Genomic DNA, 20,903 nt, shown 5'->3' with positions numbered 1-20,903 from the left:
GGATTTTCTTTTATGTAATCTGTGCTACTCTTCCCAAATGGGTCATATTGATCCATATGGTCTCTCATTCCATCCTTTATCACAAACCCTGCTTAACTGCTAGTGCAGATGTCCAGCTTACAAGCTACTAATTGCCCACTCTCTGTATGGAAATGAGGGTTTGAGTGCAATATGGTTATTTACATCATGAGCTATGACATTTTCTTTCTAAATCTTTCTGTCTCTATGTATGTATTGATCAATTCATTTATTGGTCGGACTTTTTCTTTCTTTCTTTCTTCCTTTCTTTCTTTCTTTCTCTCTCTCTCTCTCTCACATATTGAAATACAGGTTTCACTTTTTTATTTTTTATCCCCAGAACATGAAAACACTGCCCAAGTTGGTGATCACGAGAAAAATTTAAAAACTGGTAATATATTTATAGCAATCCTTAACCTTAAAAGCACTGCATACATTTATCTAACAAAATTCATTAACAGGATGACAATATTGTCAAGGCCTAGATTTGATAAATTGATTTCAGCATCCTAGGATTGTTTTTTTATTTCACATTTGCAGAGTACTATATCTTCTTTAATATTCAGTGCTCTTTACAGTCACTTGCTTTTTAATTTTAGGCATACTTTTTTGCATACTTAATCTTATGAACTCCTAAATAGTGGTTTATATTTTTCAAAGACCCAACTTTCTGCTACTGATCTAGCATGGTAACCCAGAACAGAAACTGACCATTTGAGGGTGGTGGTGTTGTTATTGATACCATAAATGGAAAAAAAAAGATACATCCAAGAAATAAGGAACTGCTGATTTTGATGGTTCTCACTGTGGAACAGAAACGGCTGCAAGTTATAGCTACAAAATGCATAAAATACATTAAATCTGTTGATTGATTAGAATATCTGTTCTAGTTAGTCTATATTTGATTCAAACGTTCATTTAAACCCTTCATTGTGAATCAAACCATCATCATAGAATCATAGATTCACGGAATGATTTAGGTTGGAAGGGACTTTAAAGATCATCTAGTTCCAACTCCCCTGCCATGGGCAGGGACACCTTCCACTAGACCAGGTTGCTCAAAGCTCCATCCAGCCTGGCCTTGAACACTTCCAGGGCTGGGACATCCACAGCTTCTCTGGGCAACCTGCTCCAGTGCCACTCTCCCAGTAAAGAATTTTTCCCTATATCTTATCTAAATCGCTCCTCTTTCGATTCAAAGCCATTACCTTTTAAAAAGTCCCTCTCCCTCTTCCTTATAGGCCTCTTCAGGAACTGGAAGGGTGCAGTCAGGTCACCCCGAAGCCTTCTCTTTTCCAGGCTGAACGATCCCAATTCTCTCGGCCTTTCCTCATAGGAGAGGTGCTCCATAAGTCTTATGACCTTGGTGGCCCTCCTCTGGTCTCGCTCCAACAGGTCCATATCCTTCCTGTGCTGGGAACTCCAGAGCTGGACGAGTTATCTCCTGACACTACTGGACTGATCTGCTCAGATTCAACCAAAACCAGGCATGCTGGAAACAAGCTATTCATAAAAGATACAGTTATTGTGAAGTGCCATGGGATCTTAAGCATGTCAAATAACCTTTCCACAGGGATAAATGACAGCTAGATTACTTACTATAAACTGATACGAGATAGGACAAGGAGTAACGGGTTCAAACTGAAAGAGGGTGGATTGAGATTGGGTATTACAAAGAAATTCTTCCCTGTGAGGGTGGTGAGGCACAGGAACAGGTTGCCCAGAGAACCTGTGGATGCCCCACCCCTGGCAAGTGTTCAAGGCCAGGCTGGATGGAGCTTTGAGCAACCTGGTCTGGTGGAAGGTGTTCCTGCCCGCGGCAGAGGGGTTGGAACTACATGATTTTCAAGGTCTCTTGCAACCCAAACCGCTCTGCGATCCTGCGTTTCTACATTTTGTCACTACCCAGACGATTCCAGTGTAGGCTTTTATTATGAAGCAGAACGTGCTTCTATTTCCTACACAGACTACAAAAACACCCAGGACCAGCAGACACAGCACAGCTTCGAGCACGCCCAGACGGACGCGACGCTGCTCAGGCAGCACCACACCCGCCCTGAGGGGGGGCGGGGGCGCGGCCTGTGCCAGAGGGGGCGTGGTTTGTGCCAGAGGGGGCGTGGTTTGTGCCAGAGGGGGCGTGGTTTGTGCCAGAGGGGGCGTGGTTTGTGCCAGAGGGGGCGTGGTTTGTGCCAGAGGGGGCGTGGTTTGTGCCAGAGGGGGCGTGGTTTGTGCCAGAGGGGGCGTGGTTTGTGCCGGAGGCGCGCGGTCACAGCCACCTCCCCGCCTCCCTCCTGCGCATGCGCCCGTGGCCGGAAGCAGGGCGGGGTGGGGCAGGGGCGGCCATGGCAATGGCGGAGAAGTTCGACTCCCTGGAGGAGCACCTGGAGAAGTTCGTGGAGAACATCCGGCAGCTCGGCATCATCGTCAGCGACTTCCAGCCCAGCAGCCAGACGGGGCTCAATCAGAAATTGTGAGGGGCCGTTGCCAGGCCGGGCCGCGGGGCCTTTTCCCCTCCCACCCTCCCGAGCCTCAGGCTCTCCCTGGCTGGGGTGTCGTGTCCCTGGCCTCGCACTCGTGCAGTGTCCCCTCAGTCGGCTAACAACGACCCATTTTTCTACCTAACAGGAATTTCATGGTGACGGGCTTGCAGGATATCGACAAATGCCGGCAGCAGCTTCACGATATCAGCGTGCCTTTGGAAGTCTTTGAGTAAGTCGCGCTGCGCCTGGAAGGGGAGCTGCTGCTGTCGGGTGACCCGAGGTAGCGTGTTTTTGCAGCCTGAGTATTTTCCCTGTGGGCTGCTTGTCTCTTAAGCCCGATTCTTCTGAATGCCTCACGAGAACATGAGCAGGCAGAAGAGGGTAAGAGAAGTGATAAATTAGACAAGTGTTTTCACAGAATCACGAGACGGTTTGGATTGGAAGGGACCTTAAAGCTCATCTAGTTCCAACACCCCCCCCACAGGCAGGGATGCCACCTGCTAGATGAGTTGCTCAGGGCCCCGTCCAACCTGGCTTTTCAGATCTTTTTTTTTTATTTTTTTTTTCTCATGTTGACTTTTACATCATGGCTAGGCTTCGTGAACGAAGATTTGGGAAGGCTCTATCCACATTTGTTACAGGCACGTTGGTGACTTATGAGGCCAATACGAGACAGACATATCCAATTGCAAAAGGCACAGCAGAAAGACTCTTTGGATGGTATATTCTGCAAAACACGGTTCTTTCTGCGTTACCTTTTCTCCTCGAGAGTGATCCTGCGTGTGTTCTCAAAGGAGACAGCTGCGTTATAGATGGTGTGTCTCCAGGCCTCCTGATTTGAGGCCAGAGTAGACCAGTTATGGTGATCAATATGACTTTTACATATGTAAGGAGTAACACAGATTTTGCCGAATCTAGTGATTTCATAACATCACAGAATGGGTTAGGTTGGAAGAGACCTTAAAGAACATCTAGTTCCAACCCCCCTGTCATGGGCAGGGACACCAATTTAGTAAGCAAGCTTTTATTTGGGAAATATACTTTTACAGTGGAATAGAGTCAAGATTTAAAGTTGGAGGTGAAAATAAAGCCAGTACTCAGGTGTTTAGTTGCAGGACTGGCAGAGAATTAAAACATTAAAAGAAAAATCATAAGTGTAGAGGAAGAGCTAGACACGAGAAGTTCAGTGATGTAGCTGACAATTTACTGGTGTGTCTTGTAAGTCTAGATGTCACTGGTCTGCTGTATTCTAGTGTGTTACTGGCTGTACAGGTCTTTTTTGAGTTGGGCTTTCACTTCAGCTGTGAATTTGTCGTGACAATCTTAAATGTTGTTTTCTTTATTGAGTGATGGAATTTCCCTTTGCCAGGCCCTTGTATTGCAAAGCAGAAATACACATAGGTTTGCTGATACAGTTGTGTTGATTTTTACTCTTTACTATAGTATGTGCCTCCTCATCCTTGAATTGCCGGGTGCTGTATTTCTGTTGTGCTTATTACTCACCGTGTCCTAAGCTACTTCATGGTTACTGCCCTTTCAGTTGCTTGGAAAAAGACCATCTTTCTTCATTCATCTATACTTCCTGCCTGTGAGGAGCTGGTAGATACATATTTTTGTTTGCTTTTAATACTTTCTTCAAAGCTGTCCAGGTTTTCTGGAAACAGAGTTTTGAAGAACCTGTTTGCTGGCCATAGCCTCGTCCTTCTTGAGCTGTCTTTTGGAAATGGCTGAGTTAAACTGTGGTTTTTTAAATGCACATTTCAGATAGTAGTGGAAAGAAAAAGTAAGGTAAATAATGCTGTACATTAGAGAGCATCCTAGTAGGAATTTGATCATTTAGGCAGTATCTTTTCTATTTTCAGATACATCGATCAAGGCCGCAACCCTCAGCTCTACACTAAAGAGTGTCTGGAGCGAGCTTTGGCTAAAAATGAGCAAGTAAAAGGAAAAATTGACACAATGAAGGTAAACTAGAATTAATAAAATTATTGATGCAATAATGTATTTGATAAGTATTTGATAATTACTTTTCTGTAATTATGTAGGTATTTTTCACTTGTGCCTTTATTAAATTCTGTTATTATATGATTTGTATCAGAAATTGCTCTGCATCCATGAATCTTAGTTGATACTAATATAGCCTGTTCAGGAAGGGAAACTTGTAGTTCATCCCACAGTTGGGGATGCAGATGCCACTATGATTTTATTTTGGTTGCAGTTGTATTACCAGTATGGATGTTTTATTTAGGGTTTTTTGCAGGTCTGTAATTCTGATGTGTGTAAATTTAGAAATAAGCAAAAGAAAAGGGGTATTTTTCCCGTCTTGAATGGATCTTAGAGAGTTAAAATGTCAAATATGCACTGTAAGCGTGATTTAATCTTTATAAAAGTAATGAAAATGCCAGTGTTTGGGGTTTTCTGAGCTTGTACTTTCATCTGGTATGAACTTAAGCATTCTTTGATACTGTTTAACTGCTGGAACTACTGCAGAAAAGCACAGAGAAGGGAGCTTAGTGAATTTTGAGAAAGGGCTGTTTGTGTTTCAGGATGTTCTTTGGCTGAACTTAATTAGTGTGGAGTACGACAAATTGTACTGCACAGTGTAGACATATCTCCCTATTCCCTAGCTTCTCTTTCTTTTGATATGCTCTGTGCCTGTAAATGTTGTGGGAAGAATTATGTATTTCTAAACCAAGTGTGAGTTTATTTTTGAAGGTGGAGTGGGTTCCATATCAGATCAAGAGGACATATCCTTTATCAGTTTTTCTTAATAAGATTAGGCAGATATTGCTGCACCAGAGTTTACTGGAGAAGCCCAGCTTCTTAGTATTTCTTAGGAGAAAATGCTAGTTAGTTTCTGGGAATTTAAGAGCATTTTAGTCTGCCTAGTGCATTGCTAGTGGATTTCACTTGAGCATTTTCTGTGGATTTTGTAAGCATAACTTTCTGTGTTTGTGTGGTTTTGAGAGTTTTTTGGGTACTGTTATCTTAGGTCACTGAAATGTGAGGCTGTGTTGTATACAAACATTTCTGTTCATCAGATAACATTGCTTGATGAAATCTAAATAAATTGTTCAGATGATGTATATACATTTTCTTCTCTTTCCAGAAATTTAAAAGCCTGTTAATTCAAGAACTGACAAAGGTGTTCCCAGAAGACATGGCAAAGTACAAAGCTATTCGAGGAGAAGATCCTCCTCCCTAAGTTGGCCTTTTATAGCTTTAAAAATACACCACCTTATAAAAACATTGATTGGAGAGAGGGGGAATCCAGGCCCTCATAACAACTGTACTAAAAATGGCAGTGATGGACTGTAAAGGAGCTTAATGATTGTTGATGGTTGTGGTCTGAAGCTGCTTTATCTTTCTGAAGACTTCTACTCAGACACTGTAGTTGAAACTTCCTGTGGTAATCTGCTTTTCTTTCCTGAAAGGTTTTGGAGATTTGTAAATGCCTACAGGTCTCAATACAGAGCATTTCCCACAAAGTGCATTTCCGGAGCAGAAAAACACGTTTTTTTGGCCTCTGAAAACTGTGCCTCAGGATTGTGCACTTGTCTGTTTTTAAGAGAAATACATTTATTACACTTGATTATTTTTCATTTGTAAACTTTGGGGTTTTTTTAATTGCAGTACAAACAGTTGGCTGCTTTTGTCTTGCCAAATTCTGTTGAGCAGGAGCCTGTCAAGGGCTGCAGTTTTCATGTGTCATAATTAGTTGCAGCCAGGAAAACCTTCAGATGTTTTGTTTTGTTCTGTGAGCTGCAGTGCAAGTGGCTGAGGATAGAGTAAGTGAGCATACCTGGGGACTGTCTCCTCAGCAACTATATGTTTTGTACAGTATTTAATGTAAGCTTCTGTTTATTCATATTCTGCAAACACATTGTTGAATAAAAATTTGAAAAAATCTAAATCCTGAGTTTTTCTGTTGTATGCTACTCTTTGGAGTGTGAACTGAAAGCTGTGAAAAAATAGCATATTCCTCAGTTCCATGATTTTAGAAATAAAATGTATATCAAAACTTGGCTGTTAAAATTTTACATCTGAAGGTAATGTCAATTTGGTATTTTGGTTTTGTAGTGAAAACTTCCGTCTTAGTACCTGAAGCAGGAGATTTTGGGGATCAGCAGTTGTCACCTGAAGTCTTTCTGGTTAGCTGCAAGGTCATCTGTGGGATCTGTTGATATGTAAGGTGGTCTCAACAGCACACTGGGCACCTCACCCAGGGCTCTTGTGTGTGTGCAGAACACTGGGTTTGCAGTGGGAGCAAGAGGAGCTCTTTTAGTTTTGGGCATTTGTGAAGCTGGAACTGTTTGTGCTTACGTTTGTTCTTCCAGATTTACCTTTTTTTTGCAACAGCAAATTATTACTTTAACTTTTTCTAGTTGCTAAACAGAGTGGTTTTGGGCAGGAGCTCCAAAATAGCACTATATGCATGTGCTCTGTAGCAGACCTGTATAGCCTGCTAAAGACCTTAACAGGGATTTAGGTATGTTTTGAGTTGTTGGTGCCGTATTTTGCTTACCTGAAGCACCGTCTGTGCTGTTACCTGCCTGAAGCAGAGCCCATCCATGATGCCAAGCACCACTGTGCCTGACCAAACTTTGACACAGCAAAAGAAAAACAGAAAACTAGGTGTTCCTTTTAAAACTTATTACTTGGCAGTCTAAATGGATTCAATTGCTGCCTGATACTATCCTGCACACTTCCTTTCTTGTTTGGTCTTTGTTCCACCAGTAATCACTTTTTCCTTCACAGTTTTACTGTATGAACTTAAAGCGTGTTTTACTCAGCCCAGATTGCCCTAGGTCCCTAAGGCTGTTGAAGTCAGTCCTGTGACTGGCAGGTGGGATGTATATAGGACACAAGAGGGTATAATGTGGGAAAAAGCTTGAGAGCAAAACAGTCAACAGCAGGTAGGTGAAACTGTTTACATGGTAGTTCAAAGAGAACATGTAGGGGGCAAAAGGCTTGTGGATGCTGGTCTGGATACTGGAGTATTCTGGCTCCTAGCACTGACAGCAGTTTGTGTGTCAGATTTGGTGGAGTAGGACACTTAAAAACTAGAGCTTCCAAGGAGTCTTGTTTTTATCTCTTAGATTCATAGAATCACGGAATGGTTTGCACTGGATCTAAAAGATCATCTAGTTCCAATCCCCCTGCCATGGGGGAGTTGGTCAAAGCTCTCTCCAACCTGGCCTTGAACACTTCCAGGGATGGGGCATCCACAGCTTCTCAGGAAAACCTTTGCCAGTGCCTCACCACACTGACAGTGAAGAATTTCTTCCTAATATCTAATCTAAACCCACCGTCTTTCAGTTTAAAGCCATCACCTTTGTCCTGCCATGGAGTCAGAGAGCCATGGAGGCGCAAGCATTTCCTCAGCCCTGAGGCCCTGAAAATGTGTGAAATGTCTGCTCTGTAAGTGTATAGTTTGTTATTGTTGTCATTAGTTAATAAATTAAGTACCCAACTCTGGCCACAGTGAAGATGGTTACCCCCATAACACTGGCACCTGTGCTTGCTGAAGGGAGGAAGGTCCAAAGCTTCCCCAGCTCAGAGAGATGATTTACAGCCAGCACATGGAACGCACACTTTCCCTGGATACCTAGGTCGTCATGGTAAACATGGTCATTGGGATAGTTAGTGGAGGTGGAGAATTAGGGAATAACATTCCTTAAAGGACACCTAATCATGAGATCCCAGCAGCCTGTGTTTTGTGAGGAGTCTGTGTAAGAAAACATTTTTTTTGGCTTGAGGGATACATATATCAAGAATATAAATAAATAAATAACCCCAGAAAAAAACCTCTGCTAAATCATCAGGTTTCACGTTTTGCTCAGCTTCAGTTCCAGCTTTTTGACGCTTTCTTATCCTATCATTTTGTCCTTGCTTCACTTACTGTTTCTGGGCTAGCCATGCAAAATATTGCTATTGCTGCAACTGTCCATATTTAGCATAATATAGAAGAGAGGTAACTGTTGTAATTCATGTGTATTTTAGAGAAGAAAAGGTGGCCAGAATAAGTGCCTTTGAGTTTATAGTGTAGAATGAAAAATTGCTAGAAACAACCATGTCTTCTATCTCCAGTTGCATATGGAACAGAAAAATCCAACCTAATTTTTCTCTAGTTTGTTAATTGGTTCTCTGAAAAGGAGCATATGTATGAATCACCCTGATGTATGCTCTGGTTAGATAATAACCTTCAAGACATTTGTTAAAGGAGACTTCCATCTCTCCTCTTTTCCACTCTGCTACCTGGATTGCATGGTTGGAAGTGAGCTGGAATTTTATTTAAAGGTAACATCAAAATAACATCAGTCAGGCAACAAATAGCCTAAAATAATTAAAGGGCAATGCAAATCTATCTCAAAGGAAAGTATAAAACCATTCAGGTTTCAAATGTGTCCTTGAATTTTTAGTACGATTTTGGAAATAACTGGGAATATGTAACAGCAAGTAATTACTTATATCCTTATTACATAAAATTAGGAGATACTAGATAATGCTGCTGGGTACACAGATCTTTAGGATGGAGCGTGTGCCCCTATGCTCCATTTAGAATAAACAAAGTCAATATAAAATTCTTTTGCTCAGACATGGAAAGAAATAGATCAAGAAAGTGCAAAGGATTTTACTGCAACCTGTTAAGCCTCAGCATCCTCTCTGTCCCTTTTCCTACTGGAAGGAGAAGTAGTTGGGTGCCCAGCCTTCCCCTGTCCTTGAAACCACTTTTTACTCTTTTATGCTTAAACCTTCTCATGAAGAAAACCTAATGCAGAGCTGTGAAGTCTGACAAGAATAGACGTACCTGTTACAGGAGTTGGATGCTGCAGCTGCTCAGCTGTTGGTATATCTAACCTCTTTGGGTTTTTTTTTCATGCAGATCAAGGCACTGTCGTTAGCCAGTTGTCAGCATAAGATGAAGCACCAGTATGCCTGAGGCAATCTGTTACTCTTACACCATTCAGAAGAGAGTTTCTTGACTCTCTAGTCATTCTAGGCAGAGCAGTTTGGGTTTCCCTGATTGAGCTTTCTAATTTAGTTGGATGAACTGCTAAGTGCTGGGAATGGTTTGATGATTTCACAAATATTTGATATTGTGATGTTTTTATAAATTTCTTTCTTCAATGAGTGCAATTCCCAAGTAATTGAAAGTGCTTATGATTCCAGTAGTTACCCCAGGTACTTTATAATTTCATCTCTGACTCTCCTCTGATCATAGAAATAGAGCAGATAAACCCTACAGTCCACTTATTTTTGCCCTAAATGATTTTGAGATTTTAATCAGATCAGTTAGAAACTGGTAACTGAACTTGCTGGTTTGCTGAAACCTCTCTAAATCAATGTATTCAAAAGGTGAATTATATATATAAAGCCTTAAAAAATGTGTAAGAAGTGTTCCAAATAGCTTAACAGCAAGTTCATAATGGAGAAATATCCTTGCCAAGAATATTTCGGGATACTCATGTTTCAACGCAAAGTAATTTCTTACTCTACTATGATTAATAGCAGCAGTGTTTCTGGGCAGGTGCCAGATGTCCTCCAGCTCTGCAAAGCAGAGAGCCAAGGTGACACGAATGTCTGCCCTGCTCTGTGCTTGCTGCATGTATTTCAATTACTTCCATATGGTGAAGATCCTCTTGTATATTTTCTTAATTAAAATAATGGAGGAGCACACATTACAGGATACTTCTGTAACAGCTCTTGTTAATTCAAATCAGGAATCTGTATTTTCTGTATTGTGATATATTTCATACTGAGTACTAGGTTGTATTTAGTCTCAACAAGATGTAATGCAGACAGTAAAAAAGAAACATCTTTCTGCACAGTATGATAATTTTTAAAACAATTCCTTCTCTTCTTCTGAAAAAAAAGTCCCCTTAATGTGCTAGGAAATGGCACTTAAAATTTCCATTCCTAAAGTGCTGACCTGAATCTACTTTACTTGCTGTTGGCAATTTGGTCATTACATTAAACAAATTTATCCAAATATTCCTTGAAGGAAGACAAGGCTACTTTTTTATATATTTTGGGAAAAGGTTATTCAAAACTAGTGTTAAGCTTTGTTATTTAACAAGTCACTCGGGTCATATTTATATAATTTCTGCTGCAAAAAATAGCATTTAATCTTCATGTTAATTGTTGACATTCATAAACTTTTATTTGGAATGCTGCTAAGGATTCAAAATTCCTGGGATGATATAAATGTAATGATATATACCAAGCCACTTCTCTACCATCATGGAAATTTTCAGTCCTAGTCAGTAAACAAAGAGAAGTTTATAATTGTCTGTTACCAAAATCACTGGTAGGTGCCATTTTTGTAGGGAAAATATTTTACCCTTAGGCACCTTAGAAATGCACTGATGAAGTAAGAGATTATCATTTGAATATATGAGAAATTCCATCCTCCAGCTTATTATTTGTTTCAAAGTATTACTTCTTTTTCCATAATAGTCTGTTATCTATTATTTTATTACATTTGACCTATACTGTTTTGAAAGATTCTCTTATATGGTCAAAACCCAAGACCAAAGTTTTAGCAGATAAAAATGGCTATAAATAGATCTCTAATCAAACAGTAGATGTCACTCGGTCTAAGACTATTTAATATAATTTCTGGTCATCACATATTAGGTTACAATACGTACATGAATAATTGAATACGCATCTGGTACTCAATAAAACAAAAGATGGATTCAGTGATACAGCAAATCTCATTTAAGAGAAGTATGTTAAAAAAAATCAACAACATTTCTTCTTTTAACAATCTTAAGCATAAATTGTAGGACAGCTACTTTATTGCTTTTTACTCAACCTGGGAACTTCTCCTCTTACACAACACAATGCAGAAGACGCAGAGCTTCATAGATGCACTTTTTCCTTGGGCAGACTTTCTGCTTTTATATAAGTGGACTTCCTGAGGCTGTCCCATGTACGTGTAACCTCTGTGATCTCTAGAAGTTGCAGAGCATTAAGATTTCAAGAAAAATCTGACTTGCTGCTCAGCAATGATGGTCTATTTAGATCATGTGGAAAGGAAAGAACCATTAGGAGTCCATGTTGGAACTCACTGAGGAAGCCATTAGTAAAACTCCTTTCTCTCTTTTTTTTTTCTCCAAAATTCATCATAGACTCAGTTACAAAGCTTGCCATGGAAATATTTTTGTTGCTGTTACCTTTATCATTAATTAAGGAATGCAAACAGCCTGATAGACGTATGAAGAGAGGATTCACAGGCAGAGAAAATTGTGCCTCAACAATGTAGCAGTACACAGGTGACTGCCTGGTACACTTCCCTAGTCTCTGATTAATGATGTGTAGATGTGGCACTTAGGTGCATGGTCTAGTGGTGGACTTGGCAGTGCTGGGTTAATGGTTGGGCTCGATGATCTTGAGGGTCTTTTGTAACCTTAACAATTTTATGATTCAATGACATGCTCATCCTGTCATCCTGATGTATATTACCTTTGAGCTTTATAAGTCTCCATGGAATTTTTTTCTCCTCCATGAATTTGTTGGGCTGCCCTCTGAACCCCTTTAAACTGTAACATCTATATTCTCATAGTGAGGAATTCCACAGTCCATATTTGCATTATGTGAAGAAGTTTCTTCCATTTGTTTTGAATCAGCCACCCACTAATTTAATTCTTAGTACTTGCATTAGAAGATACATGGAGGAGGCATCTCCTCTCCTGTTCACTTCACTTGTGACTGTATAGAATACTGCAATATTCCCTTCCCAATAATCTTTTTTCCAGGCTGCAGGCTAATCACTATTCCTCATACGGAAGCCTTTTAGTACTTTAGGTCATACTTGCCACTCTTTTCTGAACTGTTGCCAATCTTCATTTCTGTCTTTTTAAAACCTGAGTGCTCTAAGATTCATTACAAGGAATGTTGTTGAAAGCCATCAGGGAATCCAAACAGAGTTCATCTATGCATCACTGCTTCCCAAAACTCACACATACTTTTAGGGAGCTCCAACAGCTTTCCCTGTATCTATGTAAAGCCTTCCCTGCACCAAAAGCTGTGTTAGCTTTTCCCTAATACATACTTTCCCTGATATATAATCTTGCTTTTACTGTTCCTGGGTGATTGAAGTGTTCTTCTTTATAATTTCAGGATTACAAAAGTAGTTGGGCAAGTCAGATTCTTGGCCTACAAAGATATCTGCACAGACTTTATTTATCCAGAACCATGCCATCTGAGGAAAAGACAGTATGCTCAGCTTTTAAGCAAACACTTGCATAAAGTATATGTCAGTTTATGTTTATATATAAAATCCTCCAGTATTTTTTTCAGAGGATTTGTCAACTTTGATGGAATATTTTGAAATCCTCTTTTCTAAATGATGGCAAAGGACAAGGACCTTAGCAACATGTGCATTTGCTGCATCAGGTACATGTGCTTTTTAAGAGTAAATATTCAACTGAAACTTATAGAGACGTCCTCCTTTGCACAGAATAAAATTAGATTGCTTTAAGTCCTCTTATATATAAAATTAAATTTACTTTCAAAACAGCTTAGTAGACTGAGTTTTAATATTGTAACATGTTAACTCACCCCTGTAAACCATCTGGGAAATAGAACAAATGCATTTTGAAAATATAGAAAAAGGAATTTTTATCTCACAGCTTTGGCATTTCTTATCTTCTTATCTGCACTCTTCAGCTGGTCAAGTAAACACAGATGCATTTAAAAGAACATGTGAAAGTTCAAACTGTCATAGCCTGCGGTTGTACAATCATTTAAATAACCAGGGATACATGTTAGCAATAATAAATAAATACATATAAAAATGGTATTTAAATGTACAGATATGGAGTCATCCAGCTCTACACAACCAGGAATTGTGCATTTTTCAGGTTCTGATGAATTGACCACCATACTACACTGTACATACCATAACCTACTGACATTTTCTCATATAAGAATCCAGGAGCCTTTTTTTGAACTATAATTTTGTATTCTCTAGTAACTTATATTTTTCTAAGTGAATATATGTACTTTGTGCAGTAGTATTGACTGTTCTTCAGAAAGTTGTGGCCATATTGTAGCTCCTTGAGCTGTAACAGCTGCTTTATTTACTCAGTGCTTTAACAATTTCATACAGATTAAAGCCACAGCACAAGAGAGCTATTAAAAATTGAAGGGAATTATAACAATTTTGCTGGCCTGTTTTCTGCAAGTGATCTTATAAACTGCAGAGCTAGAAAACTGCAGAACACTTTCCATACGATCTTGTCCAGTTGTCAGTAGAATAAGAAGCAGTTGAAGCGGGTCCCAATAATCAAATACATGGTTAATGGGATATGTACTCCCTTCGAAGAAGGCATCCTCAAGATTCATCAATAATTATAAATTGCTGCAAATTATTGAAGCTAGTTTATCTCCTGGGCATAGCAACAGAAAAAGTATTGCAGAGGCAGCAGTATTTTGGGAGATGTGATGATGAGACATAAAGGCTACTCTGATCCATTTTTATAGTAGTTGTCTTTGCAACAGTTCTGAGGTAGCCCCAGTAAGGTTGGGATGAAAGATTTAGATTTGCCTGAGGAATTGACAATATTCTCCCATTCTTCCATTGGTCTGAATTGGCTCTGTTCACTAGAATAAAAATCTTGTTTAATTTTGCGGCTTTTGGAACCTAGGGACCTGAGGGCAGGCATTGATTTACTGCCTCTTTCACGTTTAGGTGCACTGAACAACAAACTGTTGCTAATTTGAAAGGACGTGTCTTAAAGGAAGATGCTGCTCCGTTGCTGCAGAGGGAATATGCAAAATTGACTGGATTTTTTTATACAGTTGAAGCTCTTATACAACAGCAACCTTTGATATTATTGCAACTATGTTAAAATTGCAAAACCAATGACTCTAAACGTTACATACAAAGAATTCGAAAGAAGATAAAGAAGCTTAAAAAAATGCTTATCTATAAAGGTAGAAGAGACAAGATCATATTACCAGCCCTCTTACATTCCTGAGAAATTCTTAATATTGGGAGACCGTAAATTTTCACTCGGGCATTCTTTGACTAAGTTATAAACGTTGAGCTATGCCAGTTAAAATATTTCACTAAAAGCCAGGCAAAGTCCAAGCGTATGTCTTAGACACGATGGTTCTGATGTACAGTAAACCTTGTGACCCCCAAATTTATGAGCAAGCTCTAGCAGTTATGTGCCTGATCAATGTTATCAAAGTGATGATTCACCGTATCCCTTGTTTTTCTCTCTGCAAGTACCCGATCCATGTTGCTCAAGGCAGGCAGGAACCAAGCCAAAATTGTAAGAGAATAGGTCTTGTAATGGCATGCTGGGAATAGCCTGTGAGGGACAGAGATCCATCCTGGTGTCCTTCACAGCATCCTGGGTAAACACGATCGTAGAATTGTTTTGGTTGGAAAAGACATCTAAGACCATAACCCAGCACTGCCAAGTCCACCACTAAACCATGTCCATAAGTGCCACATCTATACATCTTTTAAATACCCCTAGGGCTGCAAATATTCAGCAGCAAAGTTGTCTCCTTGCAGAGGTGCACAGGTAAAGCTGAGGTGCAGTGTGCAGACACATTGGGCGATACATTACCTGGGGGGCCCTGTAGTGCTCTTACAGTCCTGTCTGCAGCTCCATGTCCCCACAACATCCATACCCTCTACCAGGAATCGGCCCTGGTGTGGTCTGAGTCTACCATATATACACTTTGCATGGTTTTTTTAAGACTGAAAGTCTCCTTGGTGCTCATTTATGTGAAGCAGGGTTTCAAAACTGAATCCTACTGTGTAAATAAACTACTGGCAGACTGTCATCGAGAAAATAATAGGAGTGAGACTGAGGCATCTCCAAAGAGCAGAGCAAATACTAATTTTCACAATGTTCCTCTGGCAAGTGTGGTTCAAGTTGCAGAATTATGAATTGAATGAGAACCATAAACACAGGCTACAGGCAGAGAAGATGTAGGAACCAAGCTCCAGCTGCCTCCAGACCTGTTCCTCAGGTAGACTAGAAGTGCTTTACATGTGCAGTACAGATAATCAGAAAATGTGCCAACCTTAAACTGAAAGAGTGCTGAACTAATCAATATGACAAAATATTTTGAAGCAGCATTAGCTTGCAAAGCTGCTCAAATCTGTTTTTTTTTCAGGCTGTGTTAAAATTAATTTTAATGCATTTTAGCAAGTGTGACAAAAGAATTGTGAGGGGAGAAGTCTGTTAATACAGGTCACTCGCCAGATCCAAACTGAATGGTTTTACTGCCTGGATCATAAAAACAACTTTTGCCTATTTAGCAAGATGCCCCAGGAACCAATTTTCTGGAGCCATTGCAATTGCTCACCATGAAAATTGCAGGTTGTGTTCAAGAAAGGGTAAAACCCAGCAGAACCTTTGTGCATTTGCTCCACTTTCTGCCTAGCAGCTTTGGCTGCAGCTTTCTGAGCATCGTATCTCATTTACAAGGTGACCCAGAACACAAAACCTTGTAATTAGCCTGAAAACCCAACCTGCTTTCTATCCCTGCCTGCCAGCCCCCTCGCCTTCTGCTGCCCTTGGTTGTGATGGCAGCACTCTCCCAACAAAGGGGGGTCTCATGCAGAAGGAGAACAACAGAGCCAAGATGCTTAGAGCTTTTTCACGCGGCCAGATAAATACTTATGATGCAACTGTGTGCTTAAGAGCTGCTTTTTGAATTAAGTTCTAGGGCTATTGTTCACCCTCAAATAACACCTAGAAGAAACCTTTCCTTATTAAAAAGTAAACAAATTCCCAGACAGACTGCAAATGTGAAATCAGCTTCCTTCCCCAAACAGCAGTTGGGAACTGCCAAGTGAGGAGGTTGGTGTACAAAGAACGATGAATCAGGTGCTTGACCAGTGTAAATCAGTCTGTTGAGATCCGTAGAACCTCTCCAATTTTCACTAGGTGACAATTATCATTTGGCACGTTGCATTCATGGTACAATCAAAAGCAGAATCATTCTAACTGATGAGTATTATGCAGTGGTCTATGTACTCCTTTTAAGTATGTGGTACAGACTTCTTAAATGATACAAATCACAAAAGGTCATAAATGAATGCTTACATCTGCAAGTGTATTAAGTGGCTGATCTTTTGAATAATTTCTCCTCTTATCCTGTGTGGCTTTCTGTATGGCATCTCTTTTCATGTCACTGAATTTTTTTGTTTCCCCTGAGGTGTTAAACAACCAAAATGGCTGAACACGCTTTGCCACTTATTCCAGCACAACAAACTGGAAATTGTAAATTATTTTAACAAGTCATTAAAAAAAAATAAAAAGTATTCTGGGATGATTTCAACAGCATTTTTTTAAGTAGTTAACATCTATGCTGACCGGGACTTATTTTAGCTCATAAATCTCATAAGTGTCAAACAAGATACTGTACCTTCAGCAGAACCCTGATTACTATAATACGTCTTTATGTCATGTACTGACAGAGATGCAGATTCAAAAAATTAGAAGGACTTGAGTGGTAGAGATCAGCTTTAGGTTTGGTGATATTAAAACATCTCAAAGAGGGGGAAAAAACTGAGCAAAGAAGGCTGCTTCTATCTGGGTATCCCAATTTGGATTAAGGGTTTTATATTTTTTAACTAGTGTATGAACATGTTAGTGGCAGGCTGCTGTAAAGTGAAAGACTGAGAAGTACTGTTTCACTAGAGAGTAAATTTTGGGTTCCCCTAAATTCTACAGAGTAGACTGTAATTCATTCTTGAAATAACAGAATTTACTTAATCTCAAAGTTAGTAACCATTACATAGTTGCTTAGCAACTCAGACAATACTAACATCCTTAGCCAGGTAGGATTGAGTTCCTTTTCTGAATTTCTGACAGTATCTTTCCATTCATGTAAAGCCTTGGAATAGCTTCCCTACCTCTTATGCCCTAAACCCAAGGCCATTCCCTTCCTTTTCTCTGCACAAGAGTTAGCCTTGATTTAGGGGAAGTGATTCCACAGAATTGAAAGGTGTGATGTATTTGATGTATTTGATACATCTCTATGACCCCATAGTCTCTTAGAACCATTTATGAGGAAATGAAGATGAATTTTTTTTTCATTAAGTAATTTGGTTAATTTGCATTGATATTTTTTTTTAACCTGATCTTTGTCCTGAAACAAACACGTTGCTGATGTGATGGGGATAAATGGAAAACCAGACTTCATAGGGTACAGGAGCAAACTTCCCTTTCATGCAGGGTTCCAGGAAGATCTGAAGCCACACAGAGTGAGCCTGCTGGAAGGCCACCAGGATGGCCATGATGCTGGGGCTGGCCAGAGGGAAGGACCTGGCTTATCGTGGTTAAAAAGAGGAGTCTAACTGCTGTCTTAGAGTAACTACATCTGATTTATAGAGAACTTTGCACCAGACTCTGGTCGGATGTGCACAGTGACATGAAAGGACGAAACTTTTCCCGCAACGTGGTACAACGAGAAATGCCAGATGTGTAAGGAAGAACTTGCATGGTAGTTAAGCAGTGAAAGAGGTTACCCAAAGAGGTAGTGAATTTCCTTCCTTAGCAGTTCTCAAGACTCACCTGGATGGCTTCCAATTGTGTTTTCTGTGATTCCTTCTCAGGGACATGTTATTTGTATTTTTCTGTGATTTCTGCACCGGGACACATTATGGATTCCATTCCTCACTGAAATACACAGGAAGATGACTAGGCCCCATTGTGAGGCTTAGATAATGTAACAGACCATGAGAAAGTACTGAACATAACAAGAGAAACTGCCAAACATAACAAACAGCAGGGTGAGCAGCTGGCAAACATTACAGCATAACACCATGAGAAATAGCTGGATTTCACAGCTGGCTATGGCGAACTATATGAGAGAAGGACAAGCTCCACAAGTAACTGTAAGAGAAAAACTTCTTCACAGAAAGAGTCCATGGAGATATTTAAAAAATGTGTGTGGCCCTTGGGGACATGGTTTAGTGGTGGACTTGGCAGTGCGGGGTTAACAGTTGGACTTGATGGTCTTAGAGGTCTTTTCCAACCTAAATGATTCTGTATCATAAAAGAATGAGATATAGGTAACAGTATCAGAAATGCCAAATCTGGTTATGGATATACAAAACTGGAACCAATGGGGGAAAAGTAGCTAACGTAATTTGTTTATTTGGCAGGAGACAAGGGTAGAAAAAGAGGGAGATCAAGGTGAGGGTAGGAATTATAAGCTATGGAAAATGGAGAGAAGTGGGGATAAAAGAAGACAGTCACGTAAGTGAGCTACTGGTTGATATGGCTGTCTGATCAAGTCCTGCCTCAACTGCAGTCTCTCTTATCTTCTTACTAAATCTTGTTCTTTACTATTTTTTCCTGTGCAATCTCACTCTTGAACCCATGCTTGTGTGGAGAGGTCTAAGTGTCAGCAGTCGGAGAAGGGGCCATGGCTCAAAAGGGCCAACAACAAGACAGCACAGGATGCAGACATCCCTCTGTGATGAGGGAAAGGAGATTAGGGCTGGGGCCTGTGAGCTGCCAGTGTGAAGTGGAAGACTTAGCAGAGCTGTTAGCTGATACCTGCTCATTACAGCAGTCACTCCTCATTTCAGGTGGGACAGGATCAGGCTGAAAAGCTTCAGCAGGAACAGAACTTTGAAGGACTGGAGATAAAGTGTTTTGCCCTGTTCAGTAACATGACTCTTTTAACCTTGACATTTCTGATCCAGACATCATGGTATATATTGCTAGCAAACAAGAGAAAACCAGGAAGAGGGATGAAGGAGATAAGTATGCAGCAGTAGATGTTTGCTTATTCTTTTCCAAATTGCTTGGCTGCCATGGAGATAAGCATAGCGCAGATACCAAGAGGAACTACTCTTATTCCTGCACATGCCGTTCTATAGCACTGTGTATATTTATTAAGCCTTAAAAATAAAGTATTTCAGGAGAGATCAAATTTAGGAATTCTGAATTCTCACATCTACAAACTGTATTGTCCTCCAAGAGAAAAAGAAAACTTCAGAAAGCACAGGGCTTGAGGCCAAGAGCTGGCTCTCTATATCTGAGATTTTGAAATGAGGCTTGGAGAACGGGAATTTTATGTGTGTTGTAATAATAATTTATTTAATTCTATGGGCTTCATTCAGTGTTTTTTTCTTCTATTTCAGTAAGGTTTAAGCAGCTGAGCAAAAAGGGGAGATGGTGGCATATTAATGACGTTTTATTTGATATTTGATTCTTCTTTCCATAGAGAACTCTTCCAGCAGGAGGATATCTACACTTGACATCTCTGGTCTGGTTCCACAGCTAGGAGGAGTATGTCTGCACGTATAGATATATATCTACATCTGTTCTTGTTTGGCTTAGTGCCTCTGGACGTCTTAATAGGAATATACTCCTTTTGGAGACTGGCCCGAGCATGGCTTAATAAAACCACAGACGTCCCTGTTCCCTCCATGCATTCTGTTCCATACAGATAAGAGAGAAGAAAGCCCATCACCTTGAGAGCCTCTCCAGCTCATAAGAAATGTTGAGGAGAGGCACATACTTTAAACTTTTCTCTCAAAGTCTGTTATGACTTCACCCAGGTTGAAGGAGAACATCTAACCCTCAGTCAAGATTCATAACTTTGAATCACCTCTGGCCAAGATTTTCTTAGGAAATACAAAACTACCTTTGGGGTGTATAGGACCTCTTCTGGCTCTCCTTGTCTTCTTGAGGAAACCTGAACACCATGTCAAACCTATACTATACCATCAGGATACCAAAGTATCCAGCCCTTTCTGACAGCAGTGCTCTCCTTCCCACTGAAATGGAAGCTGATGAATTGGTGAACTCAACCTTCATTTGTTGAGAAAGATACCAGGTTTGGCCAGTGTTGCAGTTAAAGCACTCTGCTATGATATGGGACATGCAAGGATTTGTAACAGAAACAAACAGACTGAGATGATGGCATGAACAGAAACGGATTTACATGAAAGCACCCCAAGAAGCATAGAGCACAGGTTGGAAGACTGGCTGACATCAATAGCCAATGTGACAGAAATAAAATCAGTAGCAACTGAGGAAGGTGCTGCTGCACTAAGACACCATTAGAACTAACTTGACAGCAGAAGACCTGCACTCTGACAGCAGGAGGATGGCTGCATAGCTATAGCACATGGGTGCTATATCTCATCCTGATATTTGAACACAAAGGCAGACTGCAGCCACAAGACACAGAAAATGAGGAAATGAAAGAAAATGGGCAGCCACCTTGCCTGAAATTTTTGGGAAGGGAACTTCTGAGGCAAAAGATTATACTTCAATAAGTGGTGACTCCTGAGGGGTGCAAAATAATTGCCCCAAAGCAGTTGTTACCAGCAAAGAGATTTCAGAATACATAGCAGGGATTCAACAGCTGGCACCTCTCATTCTCCATGTTATGCATAAGTGA

General features: G+C 40.3%; 1 protein-coding gene across 1 annotated transcript; it reads left to right on the top strand.

Annotated features, from left to right (window-relative positions):
* The first annotated feature begins 2,304 nt into the window (after positions 1-2,304).
* Positions 2,305-6,411, top strand: MED10 (mediator complex subunit 10). The gene is made up of 4 exons (XM_064660850.1): positions 2,305-2,488; positions 2,644-2,727; positions 4,361-4,463; positions 5,608-6,411. Exons 1-4 carry the CDS (start codon positions 2,316-2,318, stop codon positions 5,701-5,703), a joined length of 456 nt encoding a protein of 151 aa, XP_064516920.1. The 5' UTR covers positions 2,305-2,315; the 3' UTR covers positions 5,704-6,411.
* The last annotated feature ends 14,492 nt before the right edge of the window (positions 6,412-20,903 follow it).

This window comes from Pseudopipra pipra, chromosome 1 (assembly GCF_036250125.1).
Source record: "Pseudopipra pipra isolate bDixPip1 chromosome 1, bDixPip1.hap1, whole genome shotgun sequence".
Lineage (NCBI taxonomy): Eukaryota > Metazoa > Chordata > Aves > Passeriformes > Pipridae > Pseudopipra > Pseudopipra pipra.
Note: the sequence above shows the minus strand (reverse complement) of the source record. Positions and strands in the feature narration are given on the sequence as shown.